This window comes from Sardina pilchardus, chromosome 1 (genome assembly GCF_963854185.1).
Source record: "Sardina pilchardus chromosome 1, fSarPil1.1, whole genome shotgun sequence".
Taxonomy (NCBI): domain Eukaryota; kingdom Metazoa; phylum Chordata; class Actinopteri; order Clupeiformes; family Clupeidae; genus Sardina; species Sardina pilchardus.
In genome coordinates, this window is record NC_084994.1 from 31,599,148 (window position 1) to 31,617,533 (window position 18,386).

At 47.0% G+C, this 18,386-nt stretch overlaps 1 protein-coding gene across 2 annotated transcripts; it reads left to right on the forward strand.

Moving 5' to 3' along the window:
* Positions 1–349: 349 nt before the first annotated feature.
* Positions 350–18,130, forward strand: ugp2a (UDP-glucose pyrophosphorylase 2a). Of its 2 annotated transcripts, none has more exons than XM_062542190.1 (10): positions 350–509; positions 2,606–2,730; positions 5,164–5,271; positions 13,126–13,317; positions 14,258–14,391; positions 14,981–15,278; positions 15,722–15,919; positions 16,479–16,721; positions 17,209–17,313; positions 17,852–18,130. In XM_062542190.1, exons 2-10 carry the CDS (start codon positions 2,632–2,634, stop codon positions 17,957–17,959), a joined length of 1,485 nt encoding a protein of 494 aa, XP_062398174.1. In that variant the 5' UTR covers positions 350–509; positions 2,606–2,631; the 3' UTR covers positions 17,960–18,130. The 2 variants fall into 2 exon arrangements, with proteins under 2 accessions (XP_062398174.1, XP_062398168.1); XM_062542184.1 differs by lacking the exon at positions 350–509 and adding an exon at positions 1,220–1,441.
* Positions 18,131–18,386: the final 256 nt, after the last annotated feature.

Genomic DNA, 18,386 nt, shown 5'->3' on the forward strand with positions numbered 1-18,386 from the left:
ACTGTTTGCACATTAATCACAGAGCTGCCGCACAAACCATGGGAATACGCTCAATAAGCGACACGATTTAAGAACCCCCTCTTATTTTTTCCTATTTTATTCCACTTTTGTAAATGACTACACGTTATAAAAGATGGTGTTGATATTATAAATAGTTGTGTAAGGCTCATGCTTGTTGAGCAGAGGCAGGTCATGAAGCCTCAAGTGTCACTGGCTAGTGTTCAACCAATCACGTGTCACGCTTAAACGTCTGCGTGTAATCACACTTCCGCATGGAAGTTGGCTGATGCAGGTTGAAATGACGCACGCATTGGCTGGGGAAAGTGTTTGATGGGTGACCTATGCATGTAAGGTCTGAGTTCTGGTCAGGCAGGCAGCAGGTTATGTGGCTACTCTTTTAGTGTGCACGTATTTAAAGTCTGCGTACTTTCGTGGTGAGCCCTCTCGCCCCGAGTAGCCAAGCACTGTCCTTGGAGTTCTCTTGTGGAAACCAAAGTAATTTGTACAAGGTGGGTAAATAAACTGGCTCCGTGCATGGAGTGTCTCATTTGCAGCTTTGCTCGTGTGCTGCTTGGCCCTTCATGAACAGAAATTTAATTGTAGAACTGAGGTCGGATGAAAAGTCGCTTGTCATTTCTTAAACGTGCTCCTAGCTTTGTTCCTGCAACTGTTCACCTGTCAGCTTGCTAGCACTAGCTTGAGTTGACACAGCCGAGCATGACACTGTTTTGTCGTGTTACTGTTTGGCTGTCTACGCGGCTACAATGCGACCCGCCTCTAAAGAAGGCAACACGAAATGTGAAGTTTAGCTCTATGTCTGCAATAGGATGACTTGCTATTGAAGAGATTCAACCAACGTTATCTAGCGCCATTCAACATGCCACACAAGTCTTTGTCAAAAGCGCTTGTTGTCACGTGGATTTTTGCCTGCAATTGAATATGGCTCCAAGTCTGACAACTACCTTGCACCCTCTTTGTTCCCACAAATGGACATGACAGTGCTAACACAATCATAGCGCATCGGTTAAAACGTGTAAGCCCTGTTTGTAAAGATAAGAGCTACCTCTCTCACTGTCCGTCTGACTCAATCAACTATCGCTGTGGATATCTCTGTACTCGGTGAAAAAAGTGGGAGGGGAGAATCAGGCAGAATGCCAGTCCATCTAGTTGGATGTTGACAAAGGGCTGGACTTACTGATGAATTGACCACACAGTCCTCTGCCACAGTCTCTTTGATTTCGTCTTCCCCACACGAGCTATCACCTGCTCGGTGTCCCGTTAGATTCTTTGCTTCTCGGGTTGGGGTGAAGTAAAAGTCCCATCTAGGAGGACCAATTCCATTGCAATTCTTGGACCACTGCAAGAGAGTTGAGTTGCGTTTGACAGTTGAGTTCGTCATCATAACTCATAGCTCAGGTGATAGAAATGGCTTACGTTCCAGGTAAGATGATGACTTAAGTTTCTGACGTTTTCCATTACGATTTATTACTCACAACCATGCTCAGGCGTTTAGAGACACACTTAGAACGTGCCTGACATTTAAATGACTTGAAGGAGTAAGGTCACTTCCTTCACATGCAACCCTTGAGACTAACATGAATAGCATGCAGATTACATTGCAGAACACATTGTATTCATTGGGATCCAAGATGGGACATATTCTTGAATGTAACACATAGACTGTTTGTAATGGTTCTCTGTGCAACGTGTGGCAATATTTGTCCCTCTCTAATGCACAAGTCTTAGCTCAAATTCGTGGCACAACGACCACACATCCCGAAACACTGTGTAGTATCGTCGTACAGGTTAGGCCTAGGTCTTCTTGATCAATGTCATGATAGAATATTACTCTGCAAGGACGTAGCAAATGTGCTGACAAACCAATTTTGTGGCTAGCCTACATAAAACCAATAACACTGTTCTCGCTCTGTGTCATACGCTGGAGCAAATGGTCTTCATTAACAGTTGGAAGGTAGATGGCCATCTGTTGACATTTTCTGTGCGTAGTATTGGCACTTTTGGGACTGACTACTACTCAAATGTCACAGTTGGATTAACATTATTGCGTTGTTTTTTTTTTTTATTAATCCTGATGTTGCTTTCAGTTTCGCAGTGCAGTTTTGGGAGTGAGTTTGAGGAAGTTTACTTGGTGTGTGTGTGATGAATGTTGGACACATTGTGGCATTTCTGCCTGATCGTGTTGACTGGGCTGAATGTCCTGATCAATGTTTAAGCTGAAACACCGTGGACTCTGTTGCTCACTACCGTCTGTGATTCTCTACGTTTTCTTTTATTTGCTCTCTCTCTCTCTCTCTCTCTCTCCCACTCTCTCTCTCTCTCCTCTCCTCCATGTCCTCTCTCCTCTCCTCCTCTGCTCCTCTCTCCTCCTCTGCTCCTCCTCTCCTCTCTCTCCTCTCCTCCTCTCTCCTCCATGTCCTCTCTCCTCTGCTCCTCCTCTCTCCTCTCCTCCTCTCTCTTCCTCTGCTCCTCCTCTCCTCTCCTCCTCTCCCCTCTCTCCTCTCTCCTCCATGTCCTCTCTCCTCCATCTCCTCTCTCCTCCATCTCCTCCTCTCCTCCTCTCCTCCTCCTCTCCTCTGCTCCTCAGGAGGGTTGGGTAAGGGCACTGACGGGATGACGGAGTTCCAGGAGAAGATGCGGCAGCAGCTGGAGAGCTCCTTGCACTCGGAGCTGGACAAGCTGGTCACCACCGGCAAGGGCAACGATGCTAAGGTACATAGACACACACACACACACACACACACACACACACGCGCATACACACACACGCGCACACATACACACACATACATGCACGCGCACACACACACACACACACACACACACACACACACGCATGCATGCACACACTTAGCTCCAACAGTGATTTCACGAAGCTGAGGTTCATCAGAATCCTGGGATATGCCCACTTGACAACGAGAGAGATGGAACTAACGACTGGGCTTTGGCCATAGCAACCATCCATTTAGAACTAATGATGACCGCTTGTCCTGCAAGTTGAGAAATCAGTCAATATGTGACAGAAAGAAGTAGTTCTACAAGCATGAAGTAGTTCTACGCACAAAAGGTGGAATTATAGCAGCAAATTCACCCAACACAAGTGTAACAACAGTGGTTTAAGCCTGATAATGGATTGGGCAACAGAAAAATAATGCACTTCGAGGTTAAACATCTGCTACGCTAGGCGCCGTAGCCACATTATCACCTCGAACGTGCATTATCTCTCTGATACCCCGAACGCCATGAAGTCCGTTATCCCTTACGTATCATGAGGAGAGTTCTAGCGATATGTCAGGCCACAGGGTGTAAGCTGTTTTGAGCTGCAAGGACAGACGTCTCTTTGTTGGCAGTGGGATGACAGACACAGGGTGTCCAGATGGATGAGTGAGTGAGTGAGTGAGTGAGTGTGTGTGTGTTCAGTAATTTGGACGGGTCAAGGATGGGGGGGGCAACATGGTAAGGTCATAGATCACACACACTGACCCCTGACATTGCCCATTCCAACTATGAAGGACTCACTCACTCACTCACTCACCAAGCTCATTGAGTGTTCTGCCATGGACAACAGTCTTTGGTTACAGAGGTTCATGAATATTTCACTCAAGCTGTCTATTTCGGTCACAGGGACCGGTTATGCAATATTTACACAGAAGTTATTGTCCAACATGTGGAAATGGCTATGCACAGCAAAGATCTGAATATAAGAAGCCTTTGGACTGTAAATACTGCCATCTTGGAATTTACTGTAGTAGTAGAGCTTAAATGTTTCCAAATAATTCATACAGTATGTACATGATGTATTGTTAAGTGAAAGTTAGTCATAATATATAATGTAATTAGTAATTTAAGTAACACGTCGGGAACACATTGAATGCTACGGGGTCTTTCAACACAACAAACAAACACTGAAAGTCTAGAATGGCATTATGAAAGGATGGAATCTTCTCACTACTCATAATGATTCTGATTTACTCCACCCACAAAGTTAAGGCCCGTTCACACCAAGAACGATAACGATAACTATAAACAAATATTGCTCTCGTTAATATGAATGACAACGTTCACACATAAACTATAACGATAACGACATGAAGAACGATATCGTTGTTGATCACTTTCAGAGCGATTTCGAGAACGATAAAAAGCTAACAGCCAATCAGAACCCATAATATTCTAGCCATCACATTCATTAACATGAGGAGAGACTTTTCTTATCGTTGGCCAGTGTGGACGCATTTATCGTTATGGTTATAGTTATCGTTATCGTTCTTGGTGTGAACGGCCCTTAAACGCGTAGAGGGGAGAATTTCTCAGTGAAATGAAAACGAGTGGAGATACTAGGCCAGACTAACACAGTCCTCCATGACCTGCTCCATCATCACACTCCCTTCCAACAGCCTCTGCTCCCCTGATACCAAACTCCTCTCCCCCTAGTGACCTTGGGACTCCTTCCCTTATTGTACCGTGATCGTTGTAAGTCCCTTTAGATAAAAGTGTCAGCTAAGTGACGTGTACATAAATGAAATGTAAACCCCATAGGGACCAAACACCCATGTGATAAAGTAAGTAAATAGTAAGTAGTACTTACTTAGTTACTTACTTACTTACTTACTTACAGTACATACTTACTAAATGAAATGTAAACCCCATAGGGACCAAACACCTATGTGATAAAGCCTTCTCCATTGCTGCCCTTTCCCTCAGGAGAGAGGACTGCACTGTGACATGTCCATAGTAACTCAAAACATCTCTTCAGAACGGCTTTTAATGTATAACATAATGTTGATCATTGCTATGTTATGTTTTCTTCTGTGATTTTTTTGTGTGTTTTTAACCTGTTACTGTTATGTAAAGCAACTTTGAGTATCTAGAAAAGCGCTCTATACGTTAAATGTATTAACATTATTGTTGTTGTTGTTATATGGTATGGTCACACTTCATACGGCTTACACAAGGCAGGCAGGTGCTAGTTGTTGTTTAGGGCCGTGCGCAGTATCCAAATTCCAAACACACTGCAACTCACCTGTTCCTGCTCTCTCTGGTTCTGTGTGTTCCTCAACTCACCTGTTCTTATGCTCTCTCTGGTTCTGTGTGTTCCTCAACTCACCTGTTCCTGTGCTCTCTCTGGTTCTGTGTGTTCTCCAGGTGGCCCAGAAGGACTTTGAGGGCTTCAAGAAGCTCTTCCACAGGTTCCTGCAGGTGAAGGGCCCCTCGGTGGATTGGGCCAAGATCCACAGGCCCCCAGAGGAATCCGTGAGTAACTTCACCTGTCCCAGTCCTCACCTGTTCCAGTCCTCACCTGTCCAGCCCTCACCTGCCCCAGCCCTCAATCTAGCAATCTATGACTGACATTGGGCAGGGTGCGTTAGGATGTGTAGCGGATTAGTGGGATTGTTTTTGGGCCAAAAATGATTTTTGCATTTAGTTTCATCACTCAGTATGACAGCCACCAGATAAGGCTTGGATAGGGTGCTGTTTTGTACAGCGGGCTAGTTGGATAGTGAGCCTTGTTTATAGTGATGGTGTTCATTGTTATCTATTTGTCATTTAATTTTGGTGCTAATACCTATAGGCTATTTTAGCCGTATAGGCCTACTACTGTATACGACATTCTAGTGGTATTATGTAGAACATAGAAGTGTTATGTTGTTGCAGACAGTAACTTTATCAGTCGTGTGAAATGTGTGTCAGACATGTCACACACACACACACGTGTATTAGACACATTCTCACTGTTGGCTACCCAGAACTGAAAGTGTTCTATTTTAGCCGTTCAGAATGGCCAGTGTGCAGCACCCACACACAATCGTGTCGCGCTAGAGCCGATAGGAGCGTGTGAGTCGGAACAAAATGTCCTTTTTGAAACGGTGTCGAGGACAGAGGAATAATGTCCTTGACTCTGACGTTACAGAAGGAGGAGGGGGGGGGGGGGGGGGTACGTCTGGTGTCCGTCTTCATCTCCACCGTCGTAGAGTGTTCTAGAAGAGGGATAAAAGGGGCCACTCTTGAGTGGGTCGTCTCTGCTACTGCTACAAGAGAGAAGAGAGGAGGTGGGGAGGAGAGGAGAGGGGAGGGGAGGGGGGTAGAGGAGAGGAGAAGAGAGGAGTGGAAGGGGTGAGAGGAGGAGAGAAGTGAAGAGGAGAGAGGAGGTGGGGAGGAGAGGAGAAGAGGGGAGTAGAGTAGAGGAGAAGATAAGAGAGGAAAGGAGTGGAAGGGGTGAGAGGAGGAGATAAGTGAAGAGGAGAGAGGAGGAGAGGAGAAGAGGGGAGGGGAGTAGAGTAGAGTAGAGGAGAAGAGAAGAGAGGAGAGTAGTGGAAGGGGTGAGAGGAGGAGAGAAGTGAAGAGGGGAGGGGAGTAGAGAAGAAGAAGAGAAGAGAGGGGAGAGGAGGGTGTGTGTGTGTAGAGAGAAGTGGAGAGGCTGAGTGATTGAGTGCTCTTTCATTGTGGGCAGAGTGTCCCAGTCCCTGTGGCTGTGAGTCCCAGTCTGGAGAGGCACAAAGTGTCATGTGACTTCGGAGCAGCGGGTGAAGAGGTGGGGTGCGGTGTGGTGGTGTGAGGGGTTCTGGAATGGCAGCAGGCGGCATGCCTGTGTAGAAGGAGAGGGACAGAGAGAGAGAGAGAGAGAGGGAGGGAGAGAGAGAGAGAGAGAGGGAGGGAGGGGGACAGAGAGAGGGAGGGAGGGAGGGAGGGGAAAAAGAGACAAGGAGAGGGGGAGAGAGGAGGATTTTTGCATGTACTAGGTGATTTATAGAAACCAGGCTGTGTGAGTGTGAGTGTGAGTGTGAGTGTGAGTGTGAGTGTGAGTGTGAGTGTGAGTGTGAGTGTGAGTGTGAGTGTGTGTGTGTGTGTGTGTGTGTGTGTGTGTGTGTGTGTGTGTGTGTGTGTGTGTGTGAGTGTGTGAGTGTGTGTGTGTGTGTGTGTGTGTGTGTGTGTGTGTGTGTGTGTGTGTGTGTGTGTGTGTGTGTGAGTGTGAGTGTGAGTGTGAGTGTGAGTGTGAGTGTGAGTGTGAGTGTGAGTGTGAGTGTGAGTGTGAGTGTGAGTGGTGTGCCTGCTGATGGTCTCCACAGTGATATATGAAGAGGTTTATGGCATGCCCAGTGAGCCAAGCTGACATAGTTTATCTACCAATGAAGCTTTCTATATATGGTGTCAAAAGCCTCTGGATTTGCAGAATAGTTACAGAACTTTATTCCTGAACTCTGTGTGTGTGTGTGTCCGCACACGGCAAGATGTTAATGTGCATAATGAGATTGTGATGCATCACCCATGACATTTCCACTGTCTCTTCACCCCCCCCCCCCCATTTCTGTAGAATCTGCCTCCACTTTCCGCTTTGAAATACCCCTGTGAGTAGAAGGTTACACTATAAATAGCCTGCCCTCTCCAGCATCCTTACATCAAGAGAGAGAGAGGGAGAGAGAGAGAGGGAGAGAGAGAGGGGGAGAGAGAGAGGGAGACAGAAAGAGAGAGAAGAGAGAAAGTTAATCTTGGGGAATAGAGGAGGGGGAGAGTAAAGTGTTAAATCAAATGAGGGAAGAACTAGAGAGAGACAGTGCACAAAGAAGAAAGAGAGAGAGAGAGTGTGCAAGGGAGAAAGAAAGAAAGAAAGAAAGAGAGAGAAGAGAGAGAATAAATGAGGGAGAATAAAGTGTTACATCAAATGAGGGAAGAACTAGAGAGAGGGAGAGCACAAAGAAGAAAGAGAGAGAGAGAGAAAATAAGAGTGTTAATCTTGGAGAACAAATGAGGAAGTAAAGTGATAATGTTGAGAGAGAGAGAGAGACAGAATGAGACGGGGTGTGTTGGCGTTAGTGAGCTGAGAGAGAGCCGGTCTTGGCTGACATTTCCCTCATCAGCCCGTTCCCTGCAGCCGGTGGCCCGTTCCCCTGTGTTGGGCAGAGTGGGCGTGTCTGTGTCTGGTGACCTCGCAGGAAGGCAGGCGGCCTGTTGTGCCATTCGGACTCCGCAACGCTCCACAGACATTCCGCTCGCACTACAGTCCGCTGGGCTCTGCTCGGCTCTGCTCAGCTCGCCTTGGCTTGCAGGGGAATGTGAAACCCAATCTCTGCGCTGATCTTTCCCCGACACACACACACAGACACACACACAGGAAGGTCATCGTGCACACGTCGGGCAGTGGCAGCAGCCGCAGCAGGTCCGTCCGCGCCACAGTCTTGACTGCCCTGCTCACGGGCGCCCGTTGTCCGCTACAGCAAGGGTCAGCCGCTCGCCTTTCGGAGAAAAGCATCCGCTGACCGAATAGATACGATGTAGATATGACGTAAATATGTGAATGCCTCGAGTGGAGGTTCAGCCTGATCAATCGACCTATGTCACTCGTTTGCAATGCTGTGTGTCGAAAATTGTTCAGATAGTGACGTGTCATTGGCATATACTATCTCGGGTAACGTTATTGTGACCGAGTTATTCTGTTTGAATTAGCCAATCACAGGGAGATACTTTTCATTTGTGTTCGTTACCACTGGATTGATCAATGCTGGTGACTTTATGTGATATTTAGTATTGTATGGTTTTATTTACCTTCGTTTAGTTTTATTTTAGGTTGCTGTAGGTTTCCTCTAAGGGGCTCGATAGAGTTCCGCACAGTGAGATTTAGGGTTAATTTTTGTGAAGCTGTGTCGCAAACTCTATGTGAGCAGGTGTTCAATCGCACCACCGTTCATTCGCTCGGTCGCTCGCTCACTGGCTTGCAATGCTCACGCCACAGTGGTCTGATCGAGCTGCCATGTGCAATACGATCTCCCCACAGACGCCCGCCGCTGCCGGAGTTAACCTTTACTTCCAGGTCAGCTGGTACCTACAGTACACGCCTGACAAAAATCCCAAAGGGGGAAAAAAAATGTGATCTTTATATCTCGCCCCTTGATAGATTAGCGTGTGCCCACTAGCAAGACGCTATGTGCCTATATCATTCATATGCCTGTTTAGAAAGTGTGTGCATCAGGCTTATTAGAGGTCAACTGAGTCACAGTGTGGAATATGATCTCGATCCCGAACGCTAGTGCTAAAGCTAACGGTGACGTTGAGAGCCCAGAGTGGAGTAGAACACAGAATCCTGCCAGCCGGTGTTCTGGAGCACTGAGAAGACCACGTGCTCTTGGAGCTGACCCTGGTGGTCTTTTTCTTAATGGCCTTCTCCCCTGATGGCTGATATCTTGTTTCGTAATACACTTCTTTGAGGAACCCTCCCTAAAAAAAAAGATTCTTATTTTATCTTATCTTTGCATTTTGTTGTAGCTCCCTTTGCATTGAGTGCGTCCTTGTTGTAGCTCCCTTTGCATTGTGTGCATCCTTGTTGTACCTCCCTTTGCATAGTGTGCATCCTATATAGGCTATATGCTAGATGTGCGTCCTTTACTAGGCCTAAATGCTAGATATGGCTCCCTCTCATCTGGGCTCATGAAAAGCTCAGCTCTGTGGTGCTCGTTGGCTATTGACTGTTGACTTTGTGTTAAAGTACATCTCGTGAACGTTCCCTTTGTGTCCACAAAGTAACAAAATGCAAAATATATGATCTTGCATTGCAAGCACACAGCGCTCCAAGTCGAGCGTTCCTGTTTGATTTGCGTGTACATTTTATAGGCACTGCTGAATGGGGTTTGTTGAGTAAGAGTGTGTTTGCTCAACACACACACACACACACACACACACACACACACTCACACACACTCTCACACACACACACACACACACACACACAGGCAGGCATGCATGCACACACACACAAGCACACATAGTCTGGCAGGCAGGCAGGCACACATATGAGTTTGTATTGGGGCCCACAAGGCTGTTTACCTTATCCCAGTTTCACAACACTAGCCCAAGTTATCATCACTGATATCTACCTGCCTGTCTGTCTATCAGTTTCTCACTCTCGCACTCTCTCTCTCTCTCTCTCTCTCTCTCTCTCACTCTCTCTAGCACTCATTCCTCTCTTGTCAGGCCATAGAAATGGCATGAAGCATGAACTCTAAATGTAGGCAAACTGATTCACATGGAGCCGCATCTTTAGAAGAGGCCTGTCTGAGACCACACCTCTCTCCCATTCCACCACAGACACAGACACAAGTGTTTGGGGTGAATGAAGTTGAGTATTTCAGAATGAACGCAGTGGGTAGTGAATGGTGTAGTTGAAGTCAGTCACAGTGTAAGATTTGTGATGCTCACACACACACGTACGCACAGACACACACGTACGCACAGGACACACACCCAACCAATACGTGTAGTAGAACCAGTGGGTGATGAATGGTGTAGTTTAAGTCAGCCACAGCGTAAGATTTGTGATGCTCACACACACGTACGCACACACACACACACACACACACACACACACACACACACACACACGAGCGCACAGACACACCCAACCAACACGTGCGGTGCACATCATGCGAGCCCGCTCTATATTTAACCCTGTTCTCCGTAGCCCCCACACCACAGCTGTAGTGCTCCCGGCTCCTAAAGGTCAGAGACATGCCGTCTCGCTCACCCACCCACCCCCCCCCCCCCCCCACGTTGTGAAACTCCCACAATGCAGCTGTGCCTTTCGGCACGTCCTCAACGCAGGACTACAAAGTGTCCACGCAGTAAACATACTCGGCCTCTGCAATTTAGAGCCCAGGGCTGAGGACGTGCATGTTTACTGCGTGGACACTCTGCAATTCAGAGCCCAGGGCTGAGGACGTGCATGTTTACTGCGTGGACACTCTGCAATTCAGAGCCCAGGGCTGAGGACGTGCATGTTTACTGCGTGGACACTCTGCAATTCAGAGCCCAGGGCTGAGGACGTGCATGTTTACTGCGTGGACACTCTGCAATTCAGAGTGTCCACGCGGTAAACATGTCCTCAGCCCGGGGCTCTGAATTACAGAGAGTTCACGCGGTAAACATGTCCTCAGCCCGGGGCTCTGAATTACAGAGAGTTCACGCGGTAAACATGTCCTCAGCCCGGGGCTCTGAATTGCAGAGTGTCCACGCAGTAAACATGTCCTCAGCCCTGGGCTCTGAACTGCACAGTGTCCACGCAGAAAAACGTGTGATGTTGACCCAAGACTTTAAGAATGTCAAATAAACGTGGTAAACATGATTAAATGTTTCACAAGAAGTACTCAGCACTGGGCTCTGAACTACAAGTGTCCACGCATAAAGTTTTAAGAACTTTAAGAATGTCAAATAGACATGGTAAACATTATAAAAATGTTTCACAAGAAGGAAAAAAAACAAACAAACGGCTGGTCTCTTGGTTATAAGTACATTTTTGAGAGATTATATGTGTTTATACTTTCAGGTCTTTCACCCTGTTAAGAAGTCTGTTTGCATTTCTAGCAACCTTTTTTTACTCCCCCATCTGTTCGAGCTGAAAATGTTGACTGGTTCCAAACTGTAGCCTTGTCGCTGGGGTTGATGTTGCTGCTGACCGGTGATTCATTGCTCCTAAGCCCTTGACCTCCCCCCAGCCCTCTGCTGTCCACCTGTCTGTCTGTCTGTCTGTCTGTCTGTCTGTCTGTCTCTCTCTCTCTATTTATCTATATTTCTATCTCTCTCTCTCTGTCTCTTCTGTGCTGAGCTTAGCTGTAGCGGTTGACCCTGATGATGACCCTGATTAATCATACACACATACAAATAAGAGTCTCTCTCTCTCTGTCTCTCTCTCTCTCTCTCTCTCTGTCTCTCTCTGTCTCTCTCTGTCTCTCTCTCTCTCTCTCTCTCTCTCTCTCTCTCTCTCTCTCTCTCTCTCTCTCTCTCTCTCTCTCTTCTGTCCTGAGCTGTAGGAGTTGACCCTTCTGAATGCGTCGACAGGCACCAAAACGCTGGCCTAATAAAAGAAAACTATTCCATTGGAATAGTTGTTTCTTTTTTTTGATTGTTTTTGTCCCCCCTCCTTGTTTGGCAGTGCAGCAAGTTGCCATGACACCCAGGGTCTATTTCCCTCTAATGCTTTGCCGTGGTGAATTCTGGGAAACAGGCCAGGCCTGGTTCGGTTCTATTCTGTTCATTCATTCATTCACTCACTCATTCATTCATTCATTCACTCACTCATTCACTCTGTTGCATTGTGGGTCTCTTTGCGAGTGGACTCCCTTGGTGGTCAGTCTGTCCAGGTTTAGCTTTGACTCTGTGCGGTGAAGTGAGGCGGCTGTCCCCCCTGTTGCTATTGGACACACGCTAGAGGCTTTGCCAACTGGGTCTGTGTGTCTGCCCGTTGGGCTCGAAAGGGCTGCCATGGCAACGCCGTGTCATTCCGTGCTAGTGGTATGGCTACCGTTGCAGAGAAAGAAGCCACCTAAGTGATAAAATGATATGTGATTAAGTACAACTATGTGTGTCTACAAGCCAGCTACGCTTGCGGTCAGGGTCGTTAAGCTCTGCCGGACAATGATGAACTGTGCGATGTCCAGTGCTTGCTTAGCCTACTGTAGGAAAATCCCCAGTTCTGTGGTGACCGTGTTATGAATGACCTAAAGAGGCCCTCCAGGGATTCACTAATGTCCTACTCTTTCAGTTCTGGAACAAAGCATGGTATCACTGTGTGCTCTGTTCAGTGGGAAATTCAGGTTCCCCCCACCCCCTACTCTACTTTGGACAAAGGCATCTGCTAAATAGCAATAACCATAACCATAATATGATATCTAGGTACTCTAAATTCAGGTTCGTTCTCTCCTCTCTACTCTTAATATGATATGTACGTGTGTATACTCTACAGTCTAGTACAGTGGCTATGCAACCATTTTTTTAAGTACTGCGCTAATGCTCGTGTTGCTTAAATTTGTAATTTGTGAACTGTAGGTAGGATTAGAATAAGAAAAATGATGGGATGGAATTGAACAAAATGACATTGGCATACACATCCCTTTCCATTCTTGTGTGTGTGTGTGTGTGTGTAACCTGTGTGAGAAGGTTTAACCTAGGTGCGTGTGTGTGTGTGTGTGTGTGTGTGTGTGTGTGATGATGTACGTTCCATCTGCATTTCATAACCATTGTTTTGCATCTCCTCTCCCCTCCCCTCTCCTCTCCTCCTCTCCTCCTCTCCTCCTCTCCTCCTCTCCTCTCCTCCTCTCCTCCTCTCCTCTCCTCCGGTGACAGATCCAGCCGTACGAGCGGATCGCTGCCAAGGGGCTGCCGGAGGGCATCCCGGAGAAGGAGGCCCTGAACAAGCTGGCGGTGGTCAAGCTCAACGGAGGCCTGGGCACCAGCATGGGCTGCAAGGGCCCCAAGAGTCTCATCAGCGTCCGCAACGAGAACACCTTCCTGGACCTGACCGTGCAGCAGATCGAGGTACGGGACAAGGCCGAGGGAGGGGCGGGGTAAGGACGGGTCAGTGGGCCTGTGTCCACCAATCACGTTTTTCTTTTTTTTTATATATATATTTTCTGTAGAAATCGTATGTTTTTCGTATGAGTATTATGGGATGTAATGCTCATCACAGCTGTATGTCCTCACTGTAAATGAAGACATAATGTGAGGCAAAAGCAAAAGGGGGGTTTAGAGGATCATGGGTAAAACGAGAATGCTCACTAGTTGGTAATATTCTGAGATGGCTCTGATCCAGTTTAACTCCTTATTGACTCCTTATTCCAGTCAACATATTGTTGAAGCAGCATTACGGACTTTCATTTAAAAATTGATTGGATTTCAAGTTTATATTTTTATCTGTGTTCTTTTATATTGCTTTCTTTTAGGCCACACTGCAAGTGTAGTTGATATTTTTTGGCCTAGCATTGATTTTCCGCTCCATAAAGTACCTTTGGTTAGGTTGCTATGTTTGCCATGAGAGGTGGGTCAACTTTGACCTTTAAACTGTGTAAATGTTATTTTATTTCTGTGCATGTACAATACAAACAATCAAGGAGATCTTGATGATGAAAGATCAAGTTTTTTTTATATAAGTCAAATGTGTTGTATTTATTGACAAAGTAATGCTGAATGTCAGTGAACTGACTGAGTTGGGACAGGACAGAAGTGTAGCCAGTGTACTCCTGCCACCGACGGAGGTCTCCCTCTAGTGGTCATAATAACACTACCATTTTTTATGTCGACACAAGAACCTTGGGAATGCTACAAGCATCCATCCATTCATCCATCCATCCATCCATCCATCCATTCATCCATCCATCCATTCATATTACCTGTCTGGCTTTTATCTCCAATGTTCTCATCCATACATCCATTTTTCTTTTCTGCCTTTTTCTCCTCCACATTGTCCCCCCACATGCAGCACCTGAATAAGACCTACAACGCAGACGTGCCTCTGGTCCTCATGAACTCCTTCAACACGGACGAGGACACCAAGAAGATCCTGCAGAAGTACACCCACCACCGCGTCAAGATCCACACCTTCAACCAGAGCAGGTAAGGCACCCTCCCTCTTCCTCCTCCTCCTCCTCTTCCTCCATTCTGCTCCAGCTCACCCCCCCCCCCCTCTCTCTCTCTCTCTCTCTCTCTCTCTCTCTCTCTCTCTCTCTCTCTCTCTCTCTCTCTGATGTATGTATAATTAATTCCCCTCACAAGAGTGAGAGACATTCTTGTGTGTATGATTAAAGCAACACTAAAGAATTTTTGGTACCTTAAAATAATGTTTCCAAAATCATTTCAGTGGGTCATCAACTCGTAACAGGGTGAACGGCACTTCTGCATTCACTTTGTGGCCCTCTATTGGCTATAACCGCACTAAGTAACTTTATCAGATCGGGTAGCCTTCCTGTAGTTCGATGAAATGAGACATAAGAAACTACAAATTTGACTGGCTTCGATGTCGCAATGCATCATACTTTTGTAAAATCATGCAATATACCTTGTCTGTGGACACATCGTTATTTGCTGGATAAACAAATAGCGTGCGTGCGACAGAGGAAAAGTGCTTTAGTGTTGCTTTAATACCTGTAATATTTGTACATGCATGAGTGCATGACATTCAATGTACTGTATTTTTCCCCCCCAGGTATCCGCGCATCAACAAAGAGTCGCTGTTGCCCGTGGCGACCGACCTGGGCCTGACGGGCGAGAACGCGGAGGCCTGGTACCCGCCGGGTCACGGCGACATCTACGCCAGCTTCCACAACTCGGGCCTGCTGGACCAGCTCATCGCCCAGGGCAAGGAGTACATCTTCGTGTCCAACATCGACAACCTGGGCGCCACCGTGGACCTGCACATCCTGCACCACCTCATCAGCCAGCCCGCCGACCGCCGCTGCGAGTTCGTCATGGAGGTCACCGACAAGACCCGCGCCGACGTCAAGGTGAAGACGACGGGAGGAAGGGGTGTTACGGAGGAGAGGTGGAATGGTGTCGATGCTAAACGAAATCGTTAATTAAACGAAGGAATAATCAAATACATTCATGCATTCGTAGATTCCTGTCCCACACTCTGTGTCCACTCTGCCCCATCCCTGGCCATGTTCAAATAAGCACTTCAAAACAAAAAGCACCCCCCCCCCCCCCCCCCCCCCCTTTTTGTTAGTTAAGCGTCTTTGGGTACCATGAAAGGCACGTCCTGTAAGTTTGGGCTTACATTGCAAGTACAGTCTGCCTTGTCTGTGTTAAGATGTTGGTATGCTCAACCTGGAATAGTTTAGACCTCAAGATAATCTGCCAGTTTAGGGTTTGGCCTTACAAGTGTAATTTCCAACAATCAATCATTGTAGACAGCCACTGACTCCTGTTGTCGTCTTGTCATGAACAGGGCGGTACACTCACCCAGTACGACGGCAAGCTGCGTCTGCTGGAGATCGCCCAGGTGCCCAAGGCCCACGTGGACGAGTTCAAGTCCGTCACCAAGTTCAAGATCTTCAACACCAACAACCTGTGGATCTCCCTGCCCGCCATCAAGCGGCTGCAGGACAAGAACGCCCTGGACATGGAGATCATCGTCAACCCCAAGGTGAGGCACCGGTCGCGGTAGAAAAACATTAGCGTTACGTTACGTTACGTTTGGCTGACATAACAACATGGTAAATATTTTTAGCTTTTTAAAGCAATTCTCACAACAATTCCAGTAACATTTAAAAGTAGAGTGGAGTAAGCATACGCGCATCAGTGAGTGCTGTTTGTCAGAATGTCCGCCTCCTTGTTGTTGTCCCTGTCAAAACAATTACAACATGGCGTCAAGTGTGGCGTCACTTGTGTTCTGAATTATGCCAGCATCAGTGAATTGATGCTTACGGTAGTATGTAGATGCGTTATGTACTTATGTACTAACTTACTTTACACCCATCTTAGTTAGCTATTTATGTATGTGTGTTCGTGCGTTAATTGATGCTTAATTACTTACTTATTAAATGACTTACGAATGGATGTTTTAATTAACACTTATTAACTTACTTATGGGTGTAACTTTTAAACAGTGATAACCAAAGGAATTTAAAGTAGTCACTCTCTCATTACTCCCTCCCCCTCTCTCTCTCCCTCCCTCCCTCCCTCTCTCCCCCTCTCCTCTCCAGACACTGGACGGCGGTCTGAACGTGATCCAGCTGGAGACGGCGGTGGGCGCGGCCATCAAGAGTTTCGACAACGCGCTGGGCATCAACGTGCCGCGCAGCCGCTTCCTGCCGGTCAAGACCACCTCCGACCTGCTGCTGGTCATGTCCAACCTGTACAGCCTGGACGCCGGCTCGCTCACCATGAGCCCCAAGCGCGAGTTCCGCACCACGCCGCACGTCAAGCTGGGCAGCTCCTTCACCAAGGTGTGTGTGTGTGTGTGTGTGTGGCACGTCAAGCTGGGCAGTGTGTGTGTTGCACGTCAAGCTGGGCAGGTCCTTCACCAAGGTGTGTGTGTGTGTGTGTGTGTGTGTGTTGCACGTCAAGCTGGGCAGCTCCTTCACCAAGGTGTGTGTGTGTGTGTGTGTGCGTGTGCGTGTGCGTGTGCGTGTGCGTGTGCGTGTGTGTGTGTGTGTTGCACGTCAAGCTGGGCAGCTCCTTCACCAAGGTGTGTGTGTGTGTGTTGCACGTCAAGCTGGGCAGCTCCTTCACCAAGGTGTGTGTGTGTGTGTGTGTGTGTGTTGCACGTCAAGCTGGGCAGCTTCTTCACCAAGGTGTGTGTGTGTGTGTGTGTGTGTGTTGCACGTTAAGCTGGGCAGCTCCTTCACCAAGGTGTGTGTGTGTGTGTGTGTTTTTTTCTCCGTGTTTAAGGGAGTCACATTGCTAAGGTCTGTGTGTATGTGTGTGTTACAGGTCCAAGACTACCTGAAGAGATTTGAGAGTATACCAGACATGCTGGAGTTGGATCACTTAACAGTGTCAGGAGACGTCACATTTGGAAAGCAAGTCGCCCTCAAGGTAAAGTCCGTCATTTAAACACAGCTGCCCAAAGTTTCAACTTGGTGCTTAGAAAACCTCCTAATGGACGCCCTTATATTAATATAGTCAGTTGGGAGTAGCCATGAGTCCAGCCCTTGTGCATTTATGCATGTAATGACCTTGAATCACCATTATCACCTGCAGGACTGTACTGTTATAATAATAATAATAATAATAATAATAATAATTGTGTGTATGTGTGTTTTAATTAGATTTCTTGCTTCTATCAAATACCTATCATACTAAGAGCATACAAGTAAATAAAAGTACACTAAGCACCACAACTGGCAAATACTATAAAATGATACAGTATATACATTTTAATTTATTTTCCCGTATACCAGGAGAACTGTCATAGTTGCCATGTTACAATTGACAAAGCATTTATATGTAGTCAATTTTAGTGTTATAAGACAGCACTGTAAAATGTATCTCTAGAATATAAGAATAAGTTATATTGGCCTTTTGTCTGTTGTCTGTTGTTGTTCTCATTTGCTGTGTGGTGTCACCTGTTCAGGGCACCGTCATCATTATAGCCAATCACGGAGACCGGATCGATATCCCTGCAGGAGCGATGCTGGAGAACAAGATCGTGTCCGGTAACCTGCGCATCCTCGACCACTGAGGTCGTCTTTGCAGCGACGAAGACGAGAAACCAACCAACCAAACAAGCAAACATCACCACAACAACAACAACAAATTCAACCACACACACGCAGCAGTTCTACGATCACAATGACCCTAAACACCCAGATACCACCGCCCCCTGTGTGTGTGTGTGTGTGTGTGTGTGTGTGTGTGTGTGTGTGTGTGTGTGTGTCTAGACCTTCGGAGTTTGATGTTTGATGTTTGCCCGTCTGTGTCTTCGTGTTATCTTGACCTGTCTCCTTCAACGTCCCAAAAAATCTGTGTTACAATCATGCTGCCCTTTAAGAAACGCGCAGTGTGTAACCCTCTTTTTCTCCAACAACTTTCACATCTGTTGATGCACAGCTGCTTCTCCTGTCACTACTAGCATTGGCCCCTCCTAAAAAAAACAGACAACAGAAACA

What these genes read in the sequence shown, in the direction of transcription:
- ugp2a (XM_062542184.1), top strand. An exon ending in TGACCGTGCAGCAGATCGAG is followed by an intron (nt 13,318 to 14,257) that starts GTACGGGACAAG and finishes CCCCACATGCAG; the next exon opens with CACCTGAATAAGACCTACAA. An exon ending in TGGGCAGCTCCTTCACCAAG is followed by an intron (nt 16,722 to 17,208) that starts GTGTGTGTGTGT and finishes TGTGTGTTACAG; the next exon opens with GTCCAAGACTACCTGAAGAG.